Here is a 25,684-nt window from a genome sequence, read left to right as displayed (position 1 = left end):
CATAGTAGTTACAGTTACAAACATTAACTGAGGGAGTGCTGAGTTCCTACCCAGGGGAGCTCTGTCACATTCCCAATGCAACAGCAATAATCCCTCAAGTGCAATGGCAAAGACCAATAAGGAAGGATGGTCCAATAATGAGCCCTTGATACTGATGACTATACTGTGTACCTGAAATATGCGCTAGGCCTAGAGCTGCAGGGTGCCTAAGAGTTACCTCCTGAGAGCATCCATGTTGTTCAAATGTGGCCACTCTCTAAGCCAAACTCAGCATGTAAATGCATTACCTTCCCCCCAGCATGGGACATGACTCCCAGGGATGAGCCTCCCTGGCACCGAGAGATTACTACCAATCACTAACTGGTGATGCAACTAGAAAGAGACCTTGAATAAAAGGGTCAACTCAGACCAGCAGAATATCTCAGCCTACATGTAGGATCATGTGTTAAAAATTGCTTTTTGATCTTGAATAAAAGGGGGAAATAGCAAAGACAAAGGAGTTTATATGGCTAAGAGTCTTCAAAAAAGAGTTGGGAGGTCATCAGCGGGGTCACGCGTATGCATGCCTCAGCAGGACTCCAGAAAAAGTCAAAGTAGATACAACCCTAGGTACTGGTTCTCCTGAAGGCTACAGAGACCCACAGGGTATATGGTCATGGCAGATGGATTTGGAGTTCTGTGCCATGTTAGAGGGTCCTACTTTGGAATTTGTGCTCCTGAGTGTGATGGAGCTGGACTCAGATGTGACCTTTCTACACATGCCTCTTCTGTCACTTTTACTGAACCTGTGGTTGGCACCAGGGATGGTGTATACTCAGGGGTCTTGAATCTCTGGACTGCCCATATGCCAGCTGGACCCTGAGCCTCAGCAGAGTTGCAACTCCTACTTTCTGGTTCATTGGACTTACCCAGGTCAGCTAACAGGGAGGTGAAGATGGTCAACCACCACACCAGGGAGTCAAGAATGCTTACAACTGCAAACAGAAGAATTGCATCCATCATGCATGTGGAATCTAAGCCCCCTTTTGATATAGAGGTGAAGTGGACATCACCATCCCAGGATCCACAGAATGGAGGAAAAAAATGTGGATTAGAGTGGACTTAATAATAAATAAAATAAAATAAAATAAAATAAAAATAATAAAACTATTGTGACTAGTAATAGAAGAAACTGTAGCATTGATGTAGAGAAAGTGCCACAGTAGTTGCTAAGGGCAGGGAGAGGGAAGAAGAGATGTGATGTGGGGGCATTTTTGGGACTTTGAGTTGTCCTAAATGATATTGCAGGTCAGATGCTGGACTTTATATATCCTGCCATAACCCACTGAATGTACTGAGGGAGAGAGTGAACTACAGGGTAAACTATCATGCATGTGGTGCAGCAGTGCTCAAAACTGTGTTCACCGAGTGTGATGAGTGTGCCACAATGATGGGGGAGGTTGTTGGTGTGGGAGGAGTTGGGGGAGGGTTCATGGGAACCTCTTAGGCTTTTTAATGTAACATTTTTTGAGATGTATATATCTTAAAAAAAATACAGTTTACAAAAATGATGGGGGTGGGGGGTAGGGAGTGGGTTATATGGGAACCTCTTATGTTTTTTAATGTAATGTTCTTTGTGATCTGTTAACCTTAATTAAAAAAAGTGTGAAAAAAAAAAGGAAGTGTCCAGGATATGGAAGCTTTCTTCTCTTACCCAACCCATGTGCCAGACATGACCTGCTAAGCAACAGATCAGACACAGATCTTCCTCCTGAGTGGCCCACAGTCTTCATGGAAGTCTCCAGGCAGTCCATGCTGGGAGGCTGACAGGAGCTTCTGAGAGGCCTGCTCTCCCACCCTGTCCAGTGTTGCCTGTTTCCTGTTTGCTCTCAGGATCCTGGGGCAACTCCATGGGTCATTCCTTTTGCCAGGCACACCGCCAGCACTCTCAAATGCTGATGTGCCTACAAGTATTTACATGCAGGTGTCTGCCATCTTGCTTAGCTCTCCTAAACTTCATACCTGCCTCACCTAGACCTCACACACCAATCATCAAGGGGTCACTGAGCTGAGAGCCCACTGTACACATTTTCAGGGGTTTCCAGATTTCCATGAACCACTAGCTTTAACTGTAATTGGCTCATTGATAACCTCCCAAATCTTCTTGTCCAATGCAAACCTCTTGGAGTTCTGCACTCGTTTCTGAGTATCTGCTAATCTGTCCACTTGGATGTCCTCAGGCACCAAACTCAACACATCCCTAACTCAATTCAACGATATTCTTCCTTTCCCTAACCAGCTCCTTCTGTATTCATCGTCATTCACTCAGACACTCAACTGGAGACTTAGGAGTTATTCTTCTCAACCTAGGCTACACACTTAGAGTCAAGTTGCCGGTGAGCTTTCAAAAATACTGATGCCCAGACCAATCACATCATTATGGCTGGCAGCATTATACTTTTAAACGTTCCTCAGGTGATTCCGATATGCAGCCAACGTTGAGATTAAGATGGCTGCGACACTTCCTCCCCTTCCTATAAGCACGCCTCTTTGCAAGGTGCCTTTGGTGCTCCACCCATGAAAAGGTGGTGTCTCTTTCCTCACTCTTTGAATCTGGGTTGGACTAGCAACTTGCTTTGATTAATTGAATGTGATGGAATGACAATGCGTGACTTCTGAGCCTAGACCTCAAGAGGCCTAGCAGCTTTCGTTTTTGCCCTTTTGGAATGAGATGAAAAAGCCAGGGCTGGATCTCTGGAGTACGAGAGGCCACACAGAAAGAGGGGCCAAGCCAACAGCCAGCATCAGTCGGTTCATGTGTGAATGAGGCCATCCTAAGCTGTTGTGGCAGTTTGATATTATTTATGAATTCCGAAAAGAGATATTGATTACGTTTGTAAACTGGTCTGTTCCTCTGGGCCTGATACCCCTTTGATTGTATTAAATTCAGAGGTTTCACTTTTACTTTATTAAATCAAGATTAGGGCTTTGATTTGACCTTGTCATTAGGCCTGCAGGGTTCCTGCCCACCTAGGTCGGCTATATAAATGGACACTCTATCAAGAACACCGAGGAAGAGAGACAGCTCCGTGGACACACAGCAGAGGCCCCGGGAAGAGAAATGAGCCATTTGTCTGAGAGTTTATGGCTGACCTTGTGAAACAAGCAGAGCAGCTGAGCCTGGAAAGACACGAGCCCCGGGAAGAAAGACCAGCCCTATGCCAGCCTAGAGGTGAGATCAGAAGAAGCTGGACCCACGGAGCCTTAAGAGGTAAGAGGCAGGCTGAACCCCCGCAGATATCAGCAGCCATCTTGCACCAACCTGTGGCAACACGTGAGAAAGTACCTCTTATGGTACCTTAAGCTGGACTCTCTAGGGCCTTGTGACTGTAAGCTTCTACCCTAAATAAATACCCTTTATAAAAGCCAACAGATTTCTGGTATTTGCATCAGCACCACTTTGGCTGACTAATACAGCTGTCAAGCCTCAGGAGGTGCCAGGTGCCTGCAGCCCTAGGAGTGACCCCAGGCGAAACCTGAAGAATCATAAGCAAATCAAATTGTTTTACTAGGTTTTGGGAGAGTTTGTTACAGAGCAATAATTATCTAATAGATCATTACCCAGGAACTTGTTAGATATGAGGAATCTCAGGCCCTGCCCCCGACCTACTAAATCACAGAAGCTGCAATTTCACAAGATTCCCAGATGATTGTAGGTACAGTCAAGCTTGAAAAGCATATCGTCATTCTCCATCAAAGTAGTGTCTGCTGCACTAGCAATCTGCTTTCAAAAAGCCATCCCCTAACGCAGTCTCCTTTGCCTCCCTCAAGGCCAATGAGATGTCCACAGAGGTCTCTGAGAGGGCTTCCTTTTTGGAATAGAATCAAATACTCAAGGAAAAGGGTTTAGCCTTTGGGCTTTCCTGTTTCTTTCTGCCTGGGACAAGAACTCTGTCTGGAGATGCAGCAGCCATCTTGCAACCATGAAGCAACAAGCATGAGCACCAAGGTAACACTAAATGTGGCAGAGAAGAGGATAGAGCTGATGCCTGAGGGCTGCCTGCAACCAGGTCTGTGCCCTCTACCCTGAGACTTCCTGTGGCCCAAGACAAGTCAGTTCCTCTCTGTTTAATTATTAGTTGACTTTTCCGTTAATTGCAGCCAAACTAGATTAGATTAGATTTAAAACTAATTTGCATAAAAGACTCCACGAACATACTTTAAAATGCAAATGACAAACTCAAGAAAGGATTTTACAATAAGTTTGACAAAGTAGAAATATCCAAAACATAGTCGTATCCAAAGCCTTTAAAATTTAGAAAATTGTAAACAACCCATAGAAAAATGGATAGAGTGTAAATGATTTACAAAAGAAGAAAGATGAATTAAAATGTTGAACCCTCACCTGTAATCAAAGGAATGCACATAAAACAGTGTCAGTACTTTTTAACCTACCAAGTTGGCAAAGATTTAAAAAAAAATAAAAACTCAAAGCAAATTGGTTTAATCTTCCAGGAAAGCAATTTGACTGTATTAAGTTCATCCCTTTGACCCAGTAATTCTAGGAATTAACTAGAATTGCAGTTGAGCTTTATGTGAAAGCACATTCATCATGGCATTATTCATAAGAATAAATTGAACTGTGCCAAATGAAAAGAAATTGGGTTAGTAAATTTTGGCATGTACGCAAGCTGGAATATTTTTCAACTCTATGGTAATTTTGTTCTTAACTCTGGTAACAGGGCAGGAGAGCCTAGTAGTTAAGTGTTAAGGCTTTTTTCTTAGACAGACCCAAGTTCAAGTCCTAGCTCACCACTCAAGATTGAGATCTTTGGCAAAGTATGTACATCTGTAGATCATTTCCTCATCTACAAAGGACAACAAAGCTGCCTAAAGATGAAACGAGATGTTGTATGTAAAATACACAATCCAGGCCTGGCCAAAAAATGCTTCTAAGAGGGAGACTCAATAATTTTGTTGAATGGCATGGGAAAATGTTATATGGAAAAGTGGGACTCAAAATTCCGGCCTAACACCAATTCTGTTTAAAAAAAGTATGACTATATGCATTTTTTAAAAACTGGAAGGAAATACACCAGATTGTTAAAGACGATTATAACTGGATAGTTTTTTATTTCCTTCTTTAGTTTTCAAATATCCTACAATGAGTGAGCTATTTTTATAATCAGAAAAAATTTTTACTTTTTAAAAACCAAGTTTAAAGTCAAACCTTGACGTTTTTAAGATACTATGAGTGTGTTTGTTTTACACCTAAATCTTTTGAAACCCCCTCCACTTCCAGCCAACAGATTAACAATACCTCTCACTAACGGCCATCACTGTTCTAGGCATCCACTGAGATAGAAACCATTTAGTCTCCATTTCACAGATGAGAAAACTATGGCCCGGAGAGGTTGCCCAAGGTCGTACATCTGCTAAGTAGTAGATTGAATTCAAAAGGTATGACCTTGGAGCCAGGCTGTCTCCTAGACCAGTTGCACCTCCCCACGCAGCCCTACTTACCGAGGTGTGTGTTGGTCACAAAGTTCCCCATGCCTGATAGGTCAGGGGCCCCCTCCTCTCTGCTGACAGGGCCATCGTTCCACATGAGGTCAAAGCCCCCAACTCGTTTCTCCCTTCCCGTGAGCCTGGGGGGTGGCAGGAGACACAAAGGGTTAACTAAGGTGCACCTGGTGGAGCCCCAAGACCCAAGTCAGGTCCCTGGTGCCCTCCGCCCATCCAAGTCATGCCTACCCTGTCAGAATTCCTTCTTTTGTCCATTCACTCATTGGACCTTTCCCTGGTGCCCATCCAAGCCTCAGAGGGGCCATCCTCCATTTAGCCCTGGTCAATCAGAGTAAGAATGACCGGTTCAAGGAGGGGTATGTGCCCAATCCCCCAGATGGGAGTCAGCTCTAGTGCTTTTGATGGAATAATTGGGAAAAGCTATTACGGAGAAAAGAAATGAGAGAGTTGAGAAAGAGAGAGAACATAGACAAACACCCAATACTGACTCACTCCCTGGACTCAACCATTCCTAAAGCTAGAATTCTGGATTTTTCATTAGGACAATGAATAACCTTTTACTGAACACTTTATGTGAACGAGGCACGTGACAATAAATAACTGTGCTAAATTGACCTAATGATCCTGAGAGGTAGACGTTTTGATTCTAATTTTACACATGAGGAAACTGAGGCTCAAGAGGTGAAGTGACTGGTCTAGGATCCCGCAGTCAGGAAATTTCCAAGAAATCCTGCTGGACTGAGTATCAGAAAGCGTCCCTCAGCCTAGCTCTGCCCTGAACAAGCTGAGTCCTTGGGCCAGGACCCGATCCTGGGGGGACATCTCAGCTTCTCCATTTGGAAAATGGTGGGGAGGCCCAGAGCCATCTCTGAGGGCTACTCAAGTCCCAAGTTTCTCAAGTCTTCCCCAGAGCCCCAGTGGCCGAGTGCAGGGGCGTGGGAGTCAGGCTGCTTCCCTCACCTGGCCTCCATGTCCACGACGTGCAGCGTGTCCTCCAGGAGGCAGGTCTTGAGCTCGTAGTCCTCCTGGCTGCTGGCCGTCAGTGATGGGGAGGCATTGACCTCCAGGAGCCACCTGGGGGGAAGGAGAGGGCCTCTGGGGTTCCACTGAGAGGACAGACGGGTGCCTGGGACCCCACCCTCAATTCAACCAAGGCTGCCCTCCACTTTTTCATTTCAAAGAAAGGTTTCAGCGGCCAAGATTTTTTTAAAACAATTGTCACAAACTTGAAATTCCCACAGGAGCCTTTCAATGAGGGAAGCTGGTGGAGTGTAAGAATGATTACAATGTCTCAGGATCTGTTATTTTTTACTCCCTCTTCCAATGGAGAAGTGACTACAAGGAAAACTTCCCTTTTCTCTTAATTCCGCTATAAGAAGAACAATAGTGACAGACCCACTGGTGTCTGGAGTTAGGGAGACAGTAAGGAGGGGTGGGGACTGTGGAAAGATGCATTCCACGTTTAAAGGGGTGGCCATAGCTGGCTTCAGGGGAGTGTTGTCCTGCTCAGAACTGTGAGATTGTCCGATTTTTCCAGAAAAGATGGAATCTAAATTTTTGTGTGAACATCTCCCAATGTTTAGATTGTCAATGAATTTAAATAAAAAACAAAACAAAACCAACAACAAAACATTTTGAGGGGGGGCAAATGTGGCACAAGCAGTTGAGCACCTGTGACCCACATGGGAGGTCCTGGGTTTGGTTCCTGGAGCCTCCTAAAAAAAAAAAACAACAACAAGCAAAACAAATGAAAAAACCAACTCAGGGAAGCCGACGTGATTCAGTGATTGAGTGCCAGCTTCCCACATATAAGGTCCTGGGTTCAATCCCCAGTCCCTGGTACCTCAAAAAACAAACAACAAAAATTCTGAGGTTCAAACGCAATGTGTCTGCAAGCCAAAAGCATCCCAAGAGCCTTCAGCTTGCAACATCTCTGGTTTTGTGCAACCCTAACCTAATTTTACAGACACCTGGGGCACAGAGCTCTCCCAGCAGGTCAGGGGGAGGCCAGGGCCCCCAGGTGATCTTTCTGCTCTATGCTGCCTCCTCCCAAGCTTGCCCCCATCCATGTCCACTGTCCTGCCCTGCAGCCACATCTGACTGCTGGGGCAACACAGAGAGACCCGCTGGTGCTGAGCCCCAGGCCTTGAAGCAGCGCTTGCGCTCAGTCCTGCTCTAGGGTCCCACTCCTGGCTCAGGACGCCCCTCGACCCCTAGGCTGGGAGCCTAGGGAGGGGGTTGGGTCCTGGACCTGCCAGTGCTGGGGGAAGCAGCGCAGCCCAGGACCCTGGCCCTGGCCCTGCCCGACTGGCTGCATGTGCTGGAAACCCCTGATCGAGCCCACAGAGGTTCCACGTCCTGCGTATCGTGTGAGAGCCCTCCCTGTGCCCTCGCAGCTCGGGCCTCGCCAGCTCAGCTTGCCGCCTCCATGGGCACCTTGGGGCTGCAGCAAACTCTTGGCAGGGATCGACAGGTAACAATATTCCCTTAGGCGGCACTTTGCATCCACAAAGCACCAGGGCTCCAGGAGGGGAAGTTTTCTTTCTTTGTCCTAGGGGAAGATCCCGACTCAGCAGAGGCCTGGGATAGGCCAATCAGTGCCAGGGACAGGCCTCAGCACCTATAACCCCCCCACATGGTCTAGGTCTGAGGACCACCCCTGTTTTGCATATGGGCAAGCAGGCAAGAGAAAGGAAGCAAGTCCGTGGTTACACACGTAGGAAGTGGCGGAGCTGGGATTTGAACCCGGGAAGATGGGGTGCAGGGCATGCACACACGTGCCCTGGCTCTCCAGCTCCCCCCGCCCCCCACTTACGGCTTGAGGTCCTGGTCGATGAGGATGTCGTAGCCATACAGCTCGAAGCAGTGCTTGTCGCTGATGATCACCTTCTGCACGCTCTGCAGGCTCTTGACGAAGATGTTGTCCATGTCGCTAAAGAGCGTCTCCACAGCCTCAGGCCCGTGCTTGGACGCCAGGTACTGCCGGAAGCGCTGGAGCATCCACTTACAACCCTGGGGCCGCGGGCAGTGGGGGCGGCAGAGGGGCCTCAGCTAACGCGAGCCCGGACTGCCTGGACCCTCAACCGGCCACCACCAGCCCCGCCCTCGACCCGGGCCTGAGGTCAGAGCCCTGAGTCCTGCCATTAGGGGCCCAGGTGCACCCTCCTCGGAGTCCAAAGATTCTGGGCCACTCCCTCCTCGACCACGCCCCAGGGGCCCAGGACTCCGGGAAGTCCCTGCCCAAATGGCCCGTGAGGCCTCCCGCCCCAGCCTGCCTTGCTGAGGACAGATGGCACTGCCCGTGAGCCTTCTCCAAGGCCCGAGGAGTGGCCCTGCCATTCGAAGGGATGTGTGTGCACGAGGCCCCGCCCTGGGTGGGATGGAGTCGGGGGCAGGAAAAGAAGGGAAAGAAGGAGGCGGGCTGGGAGCCAGGGGCCAGCTCTCCCCGTGCCCACCCTGTTCTGACTCTTAACTACAGAAGTCTGAGAACTCTAAATTTGAACCTTGCGTTGCAGGTAGTTCTGTAAGCATATTTGTCAAGGTAGGTGGATGGGGTATATATTGTTTAACAGTGTGTTCGCTTGATTTGTAGCTTTTGAATTTTAAGAGATGGTAGGGGGGCCTCGGTTTGTACTCAGGACTCTGCAAATGTGCAGGGTGGGCTGGACCTCACTGGTGAAGTAGGAGACCAGGACAGTCCTGTCTGGGCTCCTTGCCACCCTGCCCCCTCCACCCTGCCCCTCCCTCCACCCCGCCCCCTCCAGCCTGCCCCTCCCCCTCCCAGGAGGCTGGGCCCAGGCCCCTCACCTTCTCGGGGTGGTAGTCAGGAGATGTCTTCTGCACAGCGACATTGGTGAGGTGAACATCTCCAGAGACTGGTCAAGGGCCAGCGTGGACAAGAAGGGCCCTGTTCCATGTAGCCCCCCAGGTTGAACTCAGACCCTTGCCTGGGAACTGATGGGGAAGGCTACAAAACAGCCTGGAGGTCACGTGCATGGGCTTTGGGGTCAGAGGTGTCTGGGTTCAAATCATGCCTGCATCTTTGATAGCTGTGGGACCCTGAGAAAGTCACATAACCTCTCTGAGCCTGGTCCCTCACTGATTAAATGGGGGTACATAGTAATCTATTTACCTCACAGGATTATTTGAAAGAGCACATAAATATTATATAGAAAATGCTTCTCACAGCCCATGGCATAGTTGATATTATTATACTACGAGTTTTCAACTCAGAAGGAGAGAAGATGTTCTAACCGGCAGAGGGACCAAACATAAAACAGCCAGCTCAGGACGCGCTGAACTCCCTGTCTGTAGAGGTGTTCAGTCTGAGTGGCCACTTCGTAGGAATATTGAGAAGGGTTTCCAGCATTCGGGTAGGGTCAAGATGGCCTCTGAAGTTCCCTCTGAATTTTGTCATCATCATCATCATCATCATCATCCCCAAAATAACCAGCCACACTGTACAATGAACAGGGTGCATTCGCAGGAGTCATCTTGTTTATTCCTCAAACTATCCCCATCTCACACAGCTTTGAGCTTTGAAGCTCAGAGAAATTGTCACAGCCAGACAGAATAACCCTCCCTCAATATCCTCCACACAGCTAAGGACAGATCTCTCAAAGCCTGTGAAATGACCATGAGACATAACTTTCTTCAAGACCTAGATGGGAAATAGAGGCTCTAGGTCACTGACATAGCTGTAATTCTCCTAATATGTTTCTCCATGTGTGTGGCATATTGGACCAGGCACAGTGGCTTCAGTCTCTCTGGAGAAGATTGGTATCCTCTTTAGTATCTTTTTTCTGGAATGTCTGCTTTTCAAAGACATTATTTGTGAATGTGCACATTGGAGAGTTTTTCTACCTCAATGTAAAAAGAAAAACCATATTCAAGGCCACTAAACAGGATGAGAACCTTTACATTTATGTACAATTGATTTTCCACAAATGTGTCAAAGCAATTTGGTGGAGGAAAGGATAGTCTTAAAAAAATGGTGCTTGGACAACTAATCCAAGTGCAACAATCCATGTGCAAAAGGATGAAATCAAACCCCTACCTCATACCATATACAAAATTTAACACTAAGTGAATTAAAGACCTAAATGTAAGAGCTAAAACTATAAAACTCTTGGAAGAAAGCATAGGAGTAAATCTTCATGACCTTGGATTAGGCAATGGTTTCTCAGATATGACATCAAAAGACAAGTAACAAAATAGGGAAGTGGATTTGGCTCAACTGATAGAGCATCCGCCTACCACATGGGAGGTCCAGGGTTCAAACCCAGGGCCTCCTGACCCATGTGTTGAGCTGGCCCATGCACAGTGCTGATGTGCACAAGGAGTGCCCTGTCACGCAGGGGTGCCCCCATATGCGGGACTCCCACGCGCAAGGAGTGCACCTCGTAAGGAGAGCCACCCCGCATGAAAAAAGTGCAGCCTGCCCAGGAGTTGCACAGCACTCATGGAGAGGTGACACAGCAAGATGACGCCACAAAAAAGACACAGATTCCCAGTGCCACAGACAAGAATACAAGTGGACACAGAAGAACACACAGCGAATGGACACAGAGAACAGACTGGTGGGGGTGGGGGAAAGGGGAGAGAAATAAATAAATAAATCTTTTAAAAAAAACCACAAGTAACACAAAAAAATAGGTAAATTGGATTTTAACAAAATTAAAAACACTTGTGTTGCAAAATACATCATGAAAAAAGTGTAAAGACAGCCCACAGAATGGGAAAATTTTCAAATCATATATATTATAAGGGACTGATAACCAGAATATATAAAGAACTCTTGAGAAGCGGACTTGGCCCAGTGGTTAGGGCGTCCGTCTACCACATGGGAGATTGGCGGTTCAAACCCGGGGCCTCCTTGACCTGGGTAAAGCTGGCCCATTCGCAGTGCTGATGCGCGCAAGGAGTGCCGTACCACGCTGGGGTGTCCCCCGCGTAGGGGAGCCCCACGCACAAGGAGTGCGCCCCGTAAGGAGGGCCGCCCATCGCAAAAGAAAGAGCAGCCTGCCCGGGAATGGCGCTGCACACATGGAGAGCTGACACAAGATGACGCAACAAAAAGAAACACGGATTCCCGTGCCACTGACAACAACAGAAGCGCACAAAGAAGGCCCAGCAAACAGACACAGACAACAGACAACCGGGGTGAGGGTGGGGGAAGGGGAGAAAAATAAATTAAAAAAAAAAAAGAACACACAGCAAATAGACACAGAGAACAGACAACTGGGGCGGGGAAGAGAAATAAATAAATAAATAAATCTTAAAAAAAAAAAAGAACTCTTACAACTCAACAACAAAGAGACAGTGTGCCAGCAGCCTGCCGCAGATGGCAACGCTTGCCTGGAGCACCTCTTGGGCAAAATGGCCAAGACATTCAGCAGACTGAAGGCCTTTAACTTACCAGCATGGACGAATTAACTAAGTTATTTTGTCATTTTCTGGAAGGGGAAAAAGATTCAACAGAGTGGTCACAGTTCTATTGGAGAGGAAAGGGTAGAGAAGATCCAGATCCACTTTGACAGAAACCCTGGGGTGATATGAGGACCCTAAGTATCTGTGGGTAGGAGAAAACTAATCGTGCAAAGGAACCTGAGAAAAAAGAATCAGCATGAAATCTCAAACTCAAGCACATTATTGGTTTTAAGAAACAGCAGAGATAGAATGTGACAAGCTGAAATTCAATTACCATCAAACTGACTATGCCAAAGTATTCTTTGGAAAGTTTTTATGAATCAACAGAAAATGCACATAGCAGTTTCCTCCTCCTCACAAATCTTGTTGCTGAACTCTAGAATTTCAGTTGGATGTAATTTACAATATATTTTACTATCTAGTGGATTTTTAATATTTTTTAAAGTAAGCATTTTGGAACACATCCAAATTGGAAAGGAAGAAGTAAAATTTTCCTTATTTGCAAATGACAAGATCCTATATACAGAAAATCCTGAAAAATCCACAACAAAGCTCATAGAGCTAATAAATGAATTCAGCAAAATGGCAGGGCACAAGAAAAAAACATAAATGGAACCTCATCAAAATTAAAATCCTTTATGCTTCAAAGGACTTTGTCATGAAAGTAAAATGACCACCTACACAATGGAAGAAAATATTTGGAAACCACATGTCTGATAAAGGATTAATATCCAGAAGATATAAAGAAATCCTTCAACTTAACAAAAAAGACAAACAACTCAATTACAAGATGGGCAAAAGATGTGGATAGACATTTCTCCAAAGAAGATATATATATATATATATATATATATATATAAATGACCAGAAAGCACCTGAAAAGATGCTCAACAGCATTAGTCACCAGGGAAATTCAAATCAAAACCACAAAGAGATACCATTTCACACCTATGAAAATGGCTGCTATTTAAAAAATGGAAAATAATAAGTGTTGGAGAGGATGCAGAGAAATAGGAACACTCATTCATTGCTAGTGGCAATGTGAAATGGTGCAACTGCTGTGGAAGACAGTTTGGCAGTTCTTCAGAAAGCTAAGTATAGAATTACTGTATAACCTAGCAATCCCACTACTAGGTATATATACCCAAAATAATTGAAAGCAGGGATTCGAACACATATTTGCACATTAGTGTTCATTGGCATTATTCACAATTGCCAAAAGATGGAAGAAACCCAAGTGTCCATCAACCAATGAGTGGATAAATAAAATGTGGTATATACATACAATGGAATTATCATTTCACTGTAAAAAAGGAATCAAGTCCTGATACATTCAACAACATAGATGAACCTTGAAGACATGATGTTGAATGAAATAAGCCAGGTACAAAAAGACAAGTATTATATGAGCTCGCTGATTTTATGTAATTAGAATAAGCAAACTCATAGAGTCAGAATCTAGAATTTAGGTTACCAGGGGATGGGGTGGGGATAAAGAATGAGAGGTTAAGGCTTAAAAAGTACAGGGTTCCTGTTTGAAATGATGGAAATATTTTGGTAATGGGTGGTTGTGATAGCACACAACATTGTGAACAGAATTAAGAACAATGAAAAATATATCTGGATGTGATTAAAAGGGAAAATTTTAGTTTGTATATACGGTAACAATAAAAAATTTGCAAAAATCCATGGATCTATGCTATACAAACAGTGAACCTCAAGTTAAAGCATGGACTATAATTGATAGCACAATTACAAAAATGCTATCATCAGTTGTAACAAAAGTCTCACACCAATACAAGGTGGTGGTAGTGGAATGGAGTATGGGAATCCTGTATTTTATGCATGATTGTTCTGTAAAACCACAACTTCTCTAACAGAGTAAAAAAATATGAACAGAAAACAAACAAAAACAATAAAAAGAGAAATAATTCAATTTAAAAATGGGCAAAGGACTTGAATAGGCATTTCTCCAGTGAGGCTATTCAAATGGCCAATAAGCACATTAAAGGTTGCTCAACATCATTAACCACTAGGGAAATGCAAATCAAAACCAAATGAGATACCACTTTATACCTACTAAGATGGCTAAGATAAAAAAATAGGAGCCCTCATACGATGCTAGTGGGGATATGAAACTGGTGTAGCCATTTTGGTACAGTCTTGCAGTTCCTCAAAAGTAGAGTTACCATATGACCCAGCAATTCCACTCCTACGTATGTACCAAAGAGAAATGAAAATATATGTCCACACAAAAACTGTGTTAAGTTACAGAATACAGACACAAACAACCATCCACTATATGATTCTATTATATGAAATGTCCAGAATAGGCAAACCTTAAGACTATAGGTGATGGTTGTAGAACTCTGTGAATATACTAAAAACCAGTTAAAATGTATAAAGTAAATTATACATTTTAACTGGGTGGATTGTTTACAATATATGAATTATATCTTAAAAAACTGTTATAAAAAATAGGAAGAAAACAAAACAAAAAAACAAAAAAAATAGGACAGGACATTTGAGCAAAGTGAGTTATTGTCTTAGACTGGAAATTGCTGATGGTAACACATTAAAGTGAGTATAATCCTGCTGATTTATAAATGTGATTGTAGCTGAAAGGGGTAGTCTAGGGACGTAAATGTCAATTGAAAAGAAGCTAGAGGATAATTTAGGGACCATAGCAGTGATTTCCGTGGTAGATGAAGATTGTAGTTAAAGGTATAAATATAAGTTCTTTTACAAAGTGTTAAGAATATGGTGATACACAGAAAAATAACTAATGTAATTTATGGATGATAGCAGTAATATTGTAATATTTTTGCAGCAATGGCAAAGAAGATATATCAGTTCTAAGGGACAACAATAGGAATTATAAGGGGGTATGGGAGTTTTCCTTTTGGAGTAATGAAAACATTCTAAAATTGACTGAGGTGATAACAGCACAACTGTGATAAAAATGAGAGCCACTAAGAATACACTTTGGATGGATTGCACAAGACATGGGACTGTATAGCATAGAGAATCTTGTGGTAGAAGATGGACTGTGGTTAACAGAACAAATATGAGAACATTCTCTCATGAACTATAACAAATTATATAATATTAATACAGGGTGTTAATAATTGGGTGGGTTGGGGGGGGATACACCAAACGTAAGATAGGGACTATAGTTAGTAGTAATATTTTGACAATGCTCTTTAATAGTTTGTAAAAATGTTTCACAACAATGCAAGGTGTTGGTGGTGGGGAGATACATGGGAACCTTATATGATGATATGCATGTTTGTTTTGTAAGTTCACAACTTTTACCATACATTTATTTTTATGTATGTTTATGTATGAACTACTAAATATTTTTTTAAAAGATTTATTCCCCCCCCTCTTCTTCCTCCCACCCTTCTGTTTTGTGCTCTTTGTGTTGTCTTCTCTTCTCATTTTCTCTCCTTTCAGATTTGCCAGGATTCGATCTTGGAGACCTCTGACGGGGAGAGAGGTTCCCTGTCAATTGTACCACCTCAGTTCCTGGTTTCTGCTACACTTCACCTTGACTATCCCCTTGTCTCTCTTTTGATGTGTCATCGACTTGCTGCAACTCACTTGTGTGGGACACTGGCTCACCATGTGGGCACTTGAGCAGGCACTGGTTTGCCACACAGGCACGCTTTCTCTTCTTCTTTTTCACCAGGAGGCTGCAGGGATCGAACCCAGGTCCTCCCATATGGTAGGTGGAAGCTCTATCACCTGAGCCACATCCACTCCCCTACATAATCACTTTTTAATGAAAAAAAAAAAAAAGAGTAGGAATTGCTCCCTTGCGATGAAGGAAGCATCGTTCCAGGACTGTTTCTACCGGCAGGGAAGGAGAGAACAGGGACTTCTCTAGAAGCAGAAGAGAAGCAGGGGGTAGAAGAGGAGGGGGTGGTGCTCAGTGGTTGAACGCCTGCTTCCCATGTACAAGGTCCTGGGTTCAACACCCAGTACTTCCTAAAAAAAAAAAAAAGAGGAGGGGGATTGGTGAGTCAGCAGACCTCAGAGCCCCGCCCCCTCTGGTTCTCCAGAAGGACTGGAAATCAGGTCCTCGTGGACCAAACAGCCAAGTAGCAAAAAGTAAGTAAATAATCAAAATCAATCCATAGGAAAATAGAGCTGATTAGTTGTGAGAACTTTTTTTGGGGGGGAGAGGGAAGGAGAATTTTCTTAGCTTACAAAAAGACAGAAGAAGTCACAGAGGAAATCAATGGACAGAGTTAACTATGTAAAAATAAAAATAATCAGAGATCAAGACAAAACTTAGAGGCAAACACGACTACAGGTAAGTTTTGAAACATATGTTTTATCACATGAAAATCCCACACAAATGTCTAACTAATAACTTTATGTCCCTAATAGATAAATAGCTAAGGGATATGAAAACATAAAAGAGAAAATACAACTGGTGAAAGACCATCTGGGAAACTGCCCAAAGTTTCTAGTAATAGAAGACACTTGATTTAAAAGGGATGTAAAAGGAATCAAAAAGCAAACTGAGAAGGATACAAATTCTAAGGCAAAACCCTACTTCCCTTTCTAGTCAGGCACATTTTTGGTTTTTACCTTTTTATTTTGAAAAACTCAAAGCTCACAGAATAGTTCCAAGAATAGTATAATGAATACCCATAGAGACTTCACCTGGATGCACCAGTTGTTTCAGAAATGCCTTTTAAAAATGATTGTCCTCAGTACTGGGGAGCTGGAGTGAAATGGGCACTGGTAGAGGGAAGGTAAAAAATTTAAGATCTCCTTTCCATGTCAGGACATTTCACTCTACCACATCGTTCATTTAGTTTTTTTCTTTCTTTATCTTTTCTCTTTTCTTTTTTTTCCCCTCCTACTTTTATTATATTGCTCTGCAGACTTTTTTTTTTATTAGGGAAATTGTAGGTTTACAGAAAAATCATGCAGAAAATAGTTACTGTGTACTCCCTCCCCCATTATTAACACCTTGTTTTAGTGTGTCTGTTACTATTGATGAAAGAATATTATAATTGTACTATTAACTATAGTCCATACCTCATTTTTTTTAACAGCTGCACAGTGTGATATAGATGTTTTATAATTCATTTTACCATCCTTCAGGGATAGTTTATTTCTATTTGTTCACTAATAAGTGCTGCAGTGACTATTTTTATATTTTTTGGTATATATTTGAATAATTCAGTGTAAACTATATATATATATATGGAAGTCAGGGTAAAAATAGATATATCTTATTGTGATTCAAAGTTACTTTATTATTTTAAAGTTGTGGCAGTATCTGAAACAAATATGGCAAAATATTGTCCATAAATCTTCATGGTAGCCAGCACATGGGTTTCTGTATATTCTTTCTGTAGTTTTCTGTATATTTTAATATTTCAAGATTAAAAATTTAAAAACAATTTTAAAGAACAGGTAGAAAATAATATATATGCACTCACTGTGGAAACAGCAATGTCTTATTAAACAGACACTAACCCTGGGAGAGGGTGTGGTTTGATTAGTGAACATTTTTATTTATTTTTTAAGTACTGGGGATTGAACCTAGAACCTCATACATGGGAAGCAGGTGCTCAACCACTGAGCGACACCCACTCCCCACAAATGTTTTTAAATGGGGGTTATGAGTAGGAGACTCTAACATCTTTTTTTGTTTTTGTTTTTGTTCTGTTTTTTCCTTTTCTTGTTTTTATGGGTTTTTCCCCTAACATCTTTTGAGTGATCACTGTAAGTGCTTTACATGTATTACCTCATTAATGAGGTGGCAAGAAAACTAAAATAAATGAATTTGATAACTTGTATATGAAACTCAGAATTAGTAAATAAAACAAAGCGGAAATGCAGAACTTGGCAAAATAGAAAAAAGCAAATTGTACAATGTACTGCAAAGGACGTAACCTCATTCCAGCATGTAGGCAATGCAAATCACAAAACCACACACACACACACAAAAGAACTCCACCTGGGACAAATACTTAACCTAATGATGAAAATAAGTCAGAGCAGTATAAATTGGCTAAAAACTTTAGCCATATTGCCCAAGCCAGAAGCTTGGCAGTGTCACCTTTCATTTCCATCTCTCCTGTTTGCAGGTATCCAGGCCTGCTGATTTATCTTCTAAATATGTCAGGATACTTTCACCATTTTCTTCTAACGCTCAGGGCTCAAGTCTTCTCAATTTATCTTATGTTTACATTTTGACCAGAAAATACTTTTTCTTTTGACATGATTCAAAAGTCAAAAAGTACAAAAGTGTATATAGGGAAATATCCCATTCCTATCCCTGTCCCCAACTACCCAGGTGCCTCCCAATGGTAATCTCTTTTTCATTTTTTGTATGTCCTTCTAGAGATGTCTGTGAATAGACAGATAAGCAAACATACAAGTAGATAGAATTTTAACATGTTTGGGACTATAATTTTCACATTGTTCTATACTTTGCTTTTTTTTTTGGTAACAATACATCTTGGAGATTGTTTCATATCGGTACATAAAGTGCTACCCCATTCCTTTTAACTGCTACGTCATGGTCCATTGATTCATTTAGGTGTTTCGCACCCACCCCCCTCATTTTTGCTCTCACAGACAGGGTTGTGCAGTGAATAACCTTTAAACCTGACTTCTCCTGTGTGTGTAGAATGTATGTGCATGTCTTTTGAGAGATATTTCCCAGATTACCTACCATGGGGTTGTACCATTTTACACTCCCACCAGCAACATATGCTCTCCTCAAGCCTCTTTCATCAAATTTTTGGCCTCTGCTCATCTGATGGGTAAAAAACGGCATTGCATTGTAGCTGTCTTGTGTTTGTTTGTTTGTTTTTAAATTATATTGAGATATAATTCACATACAGTAAGATTCACCCATTTAAAGCGTACAGTTCATTGTTTTGGTGTATTCACAGAGTTGTTCAACTATGACCACAATCTAATTTTAGAATACTTTCTTCACCCCAAAAAGAAAGCCTGCATCCACTAGCAGTTTCCCCAACCACGGGCACATTGCATTATATCACTAACTTGTATTTCTCTTATTGTGAGTGAGTTTAAGAGCTATTTGTGGGTGAACTGTCCCATAGTCTCCACTCAGCTCGCAAAAAAATTGGCCTCTATGCAGGGACTGCTGGCTGATGACCAAAATCTACACCCCTCTGTCCTGGGCACAGTGCCTTCCCCAGGCATCTCTGCAACGCGCTGCGGCCACGGGACTGAGTTGTGGTCGTGGAACGTGGCAGGAGGGCTGAGCCCCGCTTTCAGGCCTGGCCCGTAGCAACCTCCCATGTGGTCCTTTACTTTCCTTCCCATAGGCAGCTGGTGGGACGACTTCGGGCAGAAGCAGCACAAGCCTCCTTCAGCCCGGGCCCCTGAATGACGACGGCATGGGGCAGGACACCCCCCACCCCTACGCCGACGATCAGACCACACGGGAAAAAATGAACCGTGTGCTAAGCCACTGAGATCTGGGGTTTCTCCGTTTCAGCAGCTGGCATTACCTTCGCTAAGAACACCGCCTGGCTGGCCTCCCCCCCACGCTCCCTCCAATCGGGCCCCAGGAGGATCTTTCTGCAATGCCGACTGATCACAGTCTTCATTGCTTGAAACTTCCCCAAGGCCACAGGCCAGGGCTGACCTCCCATCTGGGCTCCCTGACAGCCTGGCGCGGCCTCAAGTGCTCGCACACAGCCCTGCTCACACCTTCCCCTCTGCCCGGGCCGCTCCGCCGTCCCCTCCTGCACCCCACTTCCCTGGGCCTGGCTAACTCTTCCTAACCCTGGAGGACTTCTTTTAGGCACGGCACCCCCTAGGCACCACGCTTTGCCCCCCGTGGGTCAGGTGCTCCTGGAGGATGCTCCCCTCCCCCCGACTCCAGCGCCCATGGGAGCTGGGTCGACACTGTCTGTCTCTCGAGCCTGTAAGACCCTGGCCTGTGCCTGCTCCAGCTCGTGTCCACAGAGCACGAGGCTTGGCACGGAGTAGACTCTGCGTACATTTGGCTTCAAGAGTGGCGTGAACTCACACACAGATGAATGAAGGAGTGAGCCGGGGAACAGGCCCTTCCGCGTGAAGAGACATGCGTGTCGGCACGCTGATGGCGTGATCGTCAGGCAAGGCCGTTTGGGCTGAGCTGTCTGCTCCCCACGGGGGGATCCCCCACCCCCACCCGGCTCCCGAGGGGAGGGACCGGGCACAGCGCAGGCTCTCAGCAGACGGGGCTGGCGGGGCGTTGGGAAGGAGCAGGGTGGGTGGGGGTGGTCCCAGGATACACTGGTCATCGATGCTGTTCAGTGTGAAGCGGGTGTTGGAGAATCGCGCGAAGCCATCCCGGTACAGCCAGGCCCGCAGCGGGATGTACTGCGGGGCAGGTGGGAACGGAGAGCGGGAAACGGGGGGATATCCATAAGCCCCTTCGCCTCCCAGCTTTTTGCACCACTTGCACCTGGATGCCCGTCCATGCCTCCCACGGATCTGTTCAAACATCAGCCTCCTTTGATTCCACACCACCCCTTCCCAGGAGGAGGGGCAGAGCAGAAGGGAACAAAATCAATGGCCTTTCTGTGCTTTGCCCTCCACACGGGAAGCCCCCAGCCCAGGGTGTGTCCCTATTCTCCACCAACGTCAGCTCTAGGAGGACAGGGGTCGGGCCTGTCCTGGACAACCCCGTATCCTTGCATCCAGCTCACAGCAGAGCACCCATGAAGGAATGATGCCCGGATGGGTGGAGAGTGTAGCCGACTGGTTAAGAGAGCAGGCTGTGGGACAGGCTGCCTGAGCTCCAACCCCCGCTCTGCCACTTAGCAGCTACGTGAACTGAGGCAAGTCACTCTGCCCCTTTGTAGCTAATAACTCACTGGGTTCTTAGGAAGATTCAGTGAGATCAAACTAGCTATTTAGTTGGTGCTCAATAAATGTGAGCTGCAGCCACCAGGGATGTCTGAATGGAAAAGGGCAGGGGGAGGGCACATCGGGATACTGGACATCCAAGACAGTGGAGCCTGCCCATCCCAGATGCCCCCCCAGGCTCTCACGCGGTGCCTGCCAAGGGGCCCCAGAACAGCCTCTTGTCCCTGTCCTCCCACCCCAGCGGCCCCTCCCCACCCGCTGTAGGAGTTTCTCACCGACATCACCAGCACGTAGACGCGCAGGTCAAACTTGCGGCCTGCCGGGCAAAGAAAGAATCCATCCGTGTGACAGGTACTGAGGGCCAGGCACCGTGCCAGGTTTTGGGGATATAGCAGTGGGCAAACAGACATGAATCCCTGCTTTCGGGGAGCTCACAGTCAAATGGGGGCAGGGTAGGTGGGTCCTGTCGGGGAAAGGCTTGCAACCACGTGGTCAAGCCAGGTCAGGTGGAGAGCGTTCAACCTGAGACCTCAAGGACGGGAAGGAGCCTGTCAGCCCAGAAGGGGGGCAGAGGGACTGCGTGGGCCTGGCCTTGGTCAGAGGGCCGCGGCCTTTGACCTCCAGCCCAGGGGAAGCCACGCACGACCGCTCTGGCTGTGAACAGGCACGTTGTGTTTGAGTTGCCGGGAGGCAGAAAGGTGGGGACCACTGACATCCGGGCACATGCTGTCTCAGGGTTCTCTGGGGGAGGGGGGCGAGAGAGAAGAGGCCCAAGAGTTGCCTCTGGGGCAGGTCACTGCAGCAGGAGGTGGCGGGAGGCGAGCGGCAGTACTGCAGTGGTAACATGCCCCTTTCAGAGGAGACCTTCCAGAATCACGCGCCTTCTTACGCGCTGAGCCCATGCGGGAAAAGCAGAAGCAGAGCCGGCCTGGGAAACCTGCAGAGGTCCCACGGAGGCCCGGCTCCTCCTCAGGGCCTCTGCCCTCGCAGTTCCTGCCACCTGCACCTTCTCCGTCCAAATCTACCCACGGGGGCTCCAGCTGTCACTCAGGTCGCAGCCCCCATGTCACCTCCTCGGAGAGGCCCTCTTTATCCCATTGCCCTGCTTGATGGACTTCCTAAGACTCCCACTGTGGAATGCTGGGCTTTTCCTTGGTGTGGTGCTCTCAGCCCATCTGGAATGCAGCTCCAGGAGGGCAGGTGGGCGGCCAGTTACCAGCACGTGACTGGTACTGCGAGCTCTTGGTAAATATTTATTGGATAAATGCATGAATGAGTTGGCTCTCGCAGATTGAGAGGCATTTTGGTGACCCAGGAAGGTTGTGGGAAGGGTGTGCCAGCCAGAGGGCACTGGGCAGACCAATGGTGGGAGGGGGTAGAGTGCAGGACAAACCTCCGTTCTTTGCCTCCTTCATACCTGTTGTCAGGCTGGGCCCATGGTAGGCTGCTGGTCAAGGTTTGTTGAACTGACTGTTTGATAGTTCAGGGGAAGGTGCAGGGCAGGGCTGGGCGCAGAGAGAGCCAACTCACCTCCTATCAGGTAGGGATTTTCGATGTAACGCTGAGCTACGTAGTTCTCCACAGGAATCTCGTCTCTCTGGTCATCGGTGCTCCTCGTGTCCTAGTTATGACAGTCACATTTACACAAGGCGTTGCATTAGGCATCCTACTTGGAGTAACTCATTTGATCCTTAAATCAACCCTATCAGGTAAGTACTGATGTTATCCTCATTGTACAGATGAGAAACTGAAGCACAGAGAAGGGCAATGACTTGCCCCAGGTCACACAGCTGTTGAAAGGTACAGCGGGATGTGGACCCACTCAGTCTGGCCCCAACACCTGGGTAGCAACAACACCTGTGGCTATTTACATTTACATTTAAATCAGTTAAAACCAAATGAACCAAGTACATTGAATATCCCATGATGATGAAGGAGGTTGTGGTTAGAGGAGTGGGGTGAGGGGGTGGGGAGGTATATGGGGAACTCATATTTTTTTAATGTAACATTAAATAAATAAATAAATTAATTAATTAAAAAAACAAAAAAACAAATGAAATTGAAAACCAAGTGTCTTGTCAAAGTCTCACAACAGGCCAGTGGCAGTGAGCACTGGGACCCAGGGCTTCTGGCTCCAAGGGCCGCGTTTCCAGAACCCACCATCATCCCCCATCCCCAACTGCTTCAAGACAGAGGCAGACAGGCCTTTCCTTCCTGGGACCCCGGCCCCCCCACCTACACTCACGTGGCTGCCAGAGGGGTTGACGGCACTCCGGGCAGGCTGGGCCTCCAGGCTGGTGAGCTTCTTTCCGGCAGTGCCCTGACAGTTTTGTGGGAGGAAGTGGACACGGGGGTGGGGTGAGATGGGGTGGGATCATTTACTGAGCCCCTTCTGTGAGCCTAACAGTGAAGGAGGTGATGGTTACGTAGGAGCTCAATCATCTGATCCTCTCACTCACCCCAGGCTGTTACTGTAGTTCAGGTTCAGAGAGGTTTAGCACTCGTCTCAACACCACACAGCTACTGAGTATCAGAGCCAGGATTTGAGCCCGGATTTCTACTGTACTATGTGCTGGGACAAAGATGGGGTAGAGGGAAGGAGAGCACTACTGAGGCTCATCCAGCACCTAAGGGAGAGTCAGCCAAACTCTGGCCAGCCAAGTGTGCAGGAGAGCCAGGTAACGACCATGTCTTGCACACTTCTTAGGTGCCAGGCGCTGTTCTCAGTAGTCACCCAATGATCCTCAGCAGGTACTATCACTATTAGGCACAGAGAGGTGAAGTAATTGCCTAAGGTCACCCAGCCATTAAGCAGCCAAGTCAGGATTTGGGCCCAGACAATCTAGCTCCAGAGACCCCGCTGCTCGGGGCAGGCCCACGGTGGAGCTTCCCTTGGGGCTGCAGTGGAGGGCAGGGGAGGGGACAGGGAGGAAAGGGCACGCTCACCTTCCTCCAGTCCATGATGTCCTTCAGCTTCCGGAAGAGGAAGATGCCCTTCCCCTGCGATCGGGCTACCTGGACGGGCAGAGAGAGCAGCTCTCAGCGGCAGGGGGTTCCTGGTCGCCTCCTGGGGCTGAAAGCTCCTCCAGGAATTTCTCCACCTCCATCTCCCTCACAGGCCCTTGGCTGTCCCCAGAGAAATGGCCCAGCCCACCCTGAGGGCCAGGGTTGAGGGTCTCCCCCACCCCTGCTGGGCCAAGGACCCGGCCTGGTCAGGAGGGCGGCACCCTTGGGCAGACAGGCCCCCTCTTTCCTCCTGCCCCAATTTTCCAACCAAGGGGATGGCACCTGCACGGAGGGGAGGCCGTGAGGATGAACAGGGAGCTAAGGAGCATGCGGAGGGATGCACAACCTCACGATTAACGCCAGAAATGCAAATTAACAGGACAAGATGACCCTGACGCCCACCGGAGTGGCAAAAATTAGCAAAGGCTGATGAGGCAATGGAGAAGCGGGAACTGTGCCCTGAGGTGGGCGCATGGACGGGCACAGCCGTCCTGAGGGCAGCTGGCAGTCTCTGGGGAGGTGTGTGTGTGTACAGCCTCTGCCCCAGCCATCCTGCTCTAGATCCGCATCCAGGGGACTCTCCCATGCGGCCAGGCGGGGGTGTGGCAAGGATTTCACCAGTCTTGTGTCTGGACGGGGTGACGGAGGGATCCTGGGATCTGTCCTCGGGGGTGTGACTCAGTAAAACATGTGGCTGCAGCATGGAACAGCCTGCAGCTGTCAAAGCAACTGGAAGGACCTACAGCAACAGGGATAGCTCTTAAAACTACGGTGTTAGAGGAAAAAAGCGAGAAATAGAACTCAATTATTACTTCACAGTAATACAGAAATACACACACATACATGCACCTCATCTGTTATACCAGGAACACCCAAGGCTAAGGCCATGCACCTCCTGGGTCCCAATTCCTCGTAGGCCAAACCACCTTTTGCTGTCAGCCCCTATTCCTTCTTTGAGTTAACTCTGTAGATTTAACAGGCAACCTTTTATATGGTATTTAAAAAAAAATAGGTGATGCACACATGTGGCTCTAAATGCAGAGAGTAAAAATCTCCTACCACCTTGCTCCCAGCCACCCAGATGGCCCCTTCTGAGGCCACTGCTGCTACTGGTTTCCTGTGGCTCCTCCTGGTAAACTGTACATGAAAGAAAACACAAATATTCTCCCCCCACCCCCTTCTCTGTACACAAGTGGTTGGATTCCATAACATTGTTCTGCCTCCTGCCTTTTTCAGTTGACATATTCTAGAGATTTTCCCCCATAGCTACATCAAGCACCTCCATGTCTTTTTCATGGCTGTATAGTATTCCACTGTGGGAAAGTACCAGGATGCATTCAGGCAGCTCCCTGCTGATGGGCATCTAGCATTGAAGTTGTTTCCAGTATTTTGCTACCACAAGCAATGCTGCCATGAGCATCCCTGTATGTGCACCCTTTTAGCGAGTGATAGCTCATCCTCCCTCCATCTTTGGCCAGGTAACCTCATCCTCCTCCCACAAGACCCACCTCCTCCAAGAGCACCTCCTTCGAGAATCCTTCCCAGACCAACCAGAGTTGATCCCAACCAGGGTTGGCAAGGGGCGCCTCAACTGCATCTCCACTGCCCCATGCTCAAGGCTGACCTAGGGCGGGTCTCTAATAAGAAAGTCTTCCCTGTTAGACCATTGGCAGCTTTTGGGTATGGATCCTAGACCCAGTCATTGCCACGGGCCCAGCAGAGGGCCTGGGAACAGAGAAGGCACTAACCGTGGCGGGAGGGAGAGGGAGAAGGGAGGGAAGCGAGAGACTGCCTTAGCTCACAGACATACAATTGCATGAATAATACAAAAGAACAGACTATTAAAAACCCATTTCTAACAGTCCTGGGAACAGATCATCCA

General features: G+C 46.6%; 1 protein-coding gene across 3 annotated transcripts in view; it reads right to left on the bottom strand.

Annotated features, from left to right (window-relative positions):
- TTLL9 (tubulin tyrosine ligase like 9) overlaps positions 1–25,684 on the bottom strand; it is an 86,785-nt gene that overhangs the window by 12,715 nt on the left and 48,386 nt on the right. For all 3 annotated transcript variants that reach the window (XM_071211630.1, XM_058286864.1, XM_058286865.1), the window contains 9 exons: positions 23,743–23,811; positions 23,042–23,116; positions 22,327–22,417; positions 21,072–21,112; positions 20,220–20,307; positions 9,313–9,371; positions 8,321–8,517; positions 6,466–6,579; positions 5,503–5,627 (listed from right to left, as the gene is read on the bottom strand). In XM_071211630.1, the coding sequence (XP_071067731.1) occupies positions 5,503–5,627; positions 6,466–6,579; positions 8,321–8,517; positions 9,313–9,371; positions 20,220–20,307; positions 21,072–21,112; positions 22,327–22,417; positions 23,042–23,116; positions 23,743–23,811 (859 nt within the window). The remainder of the gene's footprint in view (positions 1–5,502; positions 5,628–6,465; positions 6,580–8,320; positions 8,518–9,312; positions 9,372–20,219; positions 20,308–21,071; positions 21,113–22,326; positions 22,418–23,041; positions 23,117–23,742; positions 23,812–25,684) is intronic.

Source organism: Dasypus novemcinctus, chromosome 24 (assembly GCF_030445035.2).
Source record: "Dasypus novemcinctus isolate mDasNov1 chromosome 24, mDasNov1.1.hap2, whole genome shotgun sequence".
Lineage (NCBI taxonomy): Eukaryota > Metazoa > Chordata > Mammalia > Cingulata > Dasypodidae > Dasypus > Dasypus novemcinctus.
Note: the sequence above shows the minus strand (reverse complement) of the source record. Positions and strands in the feature narration are given on the sequence as shown.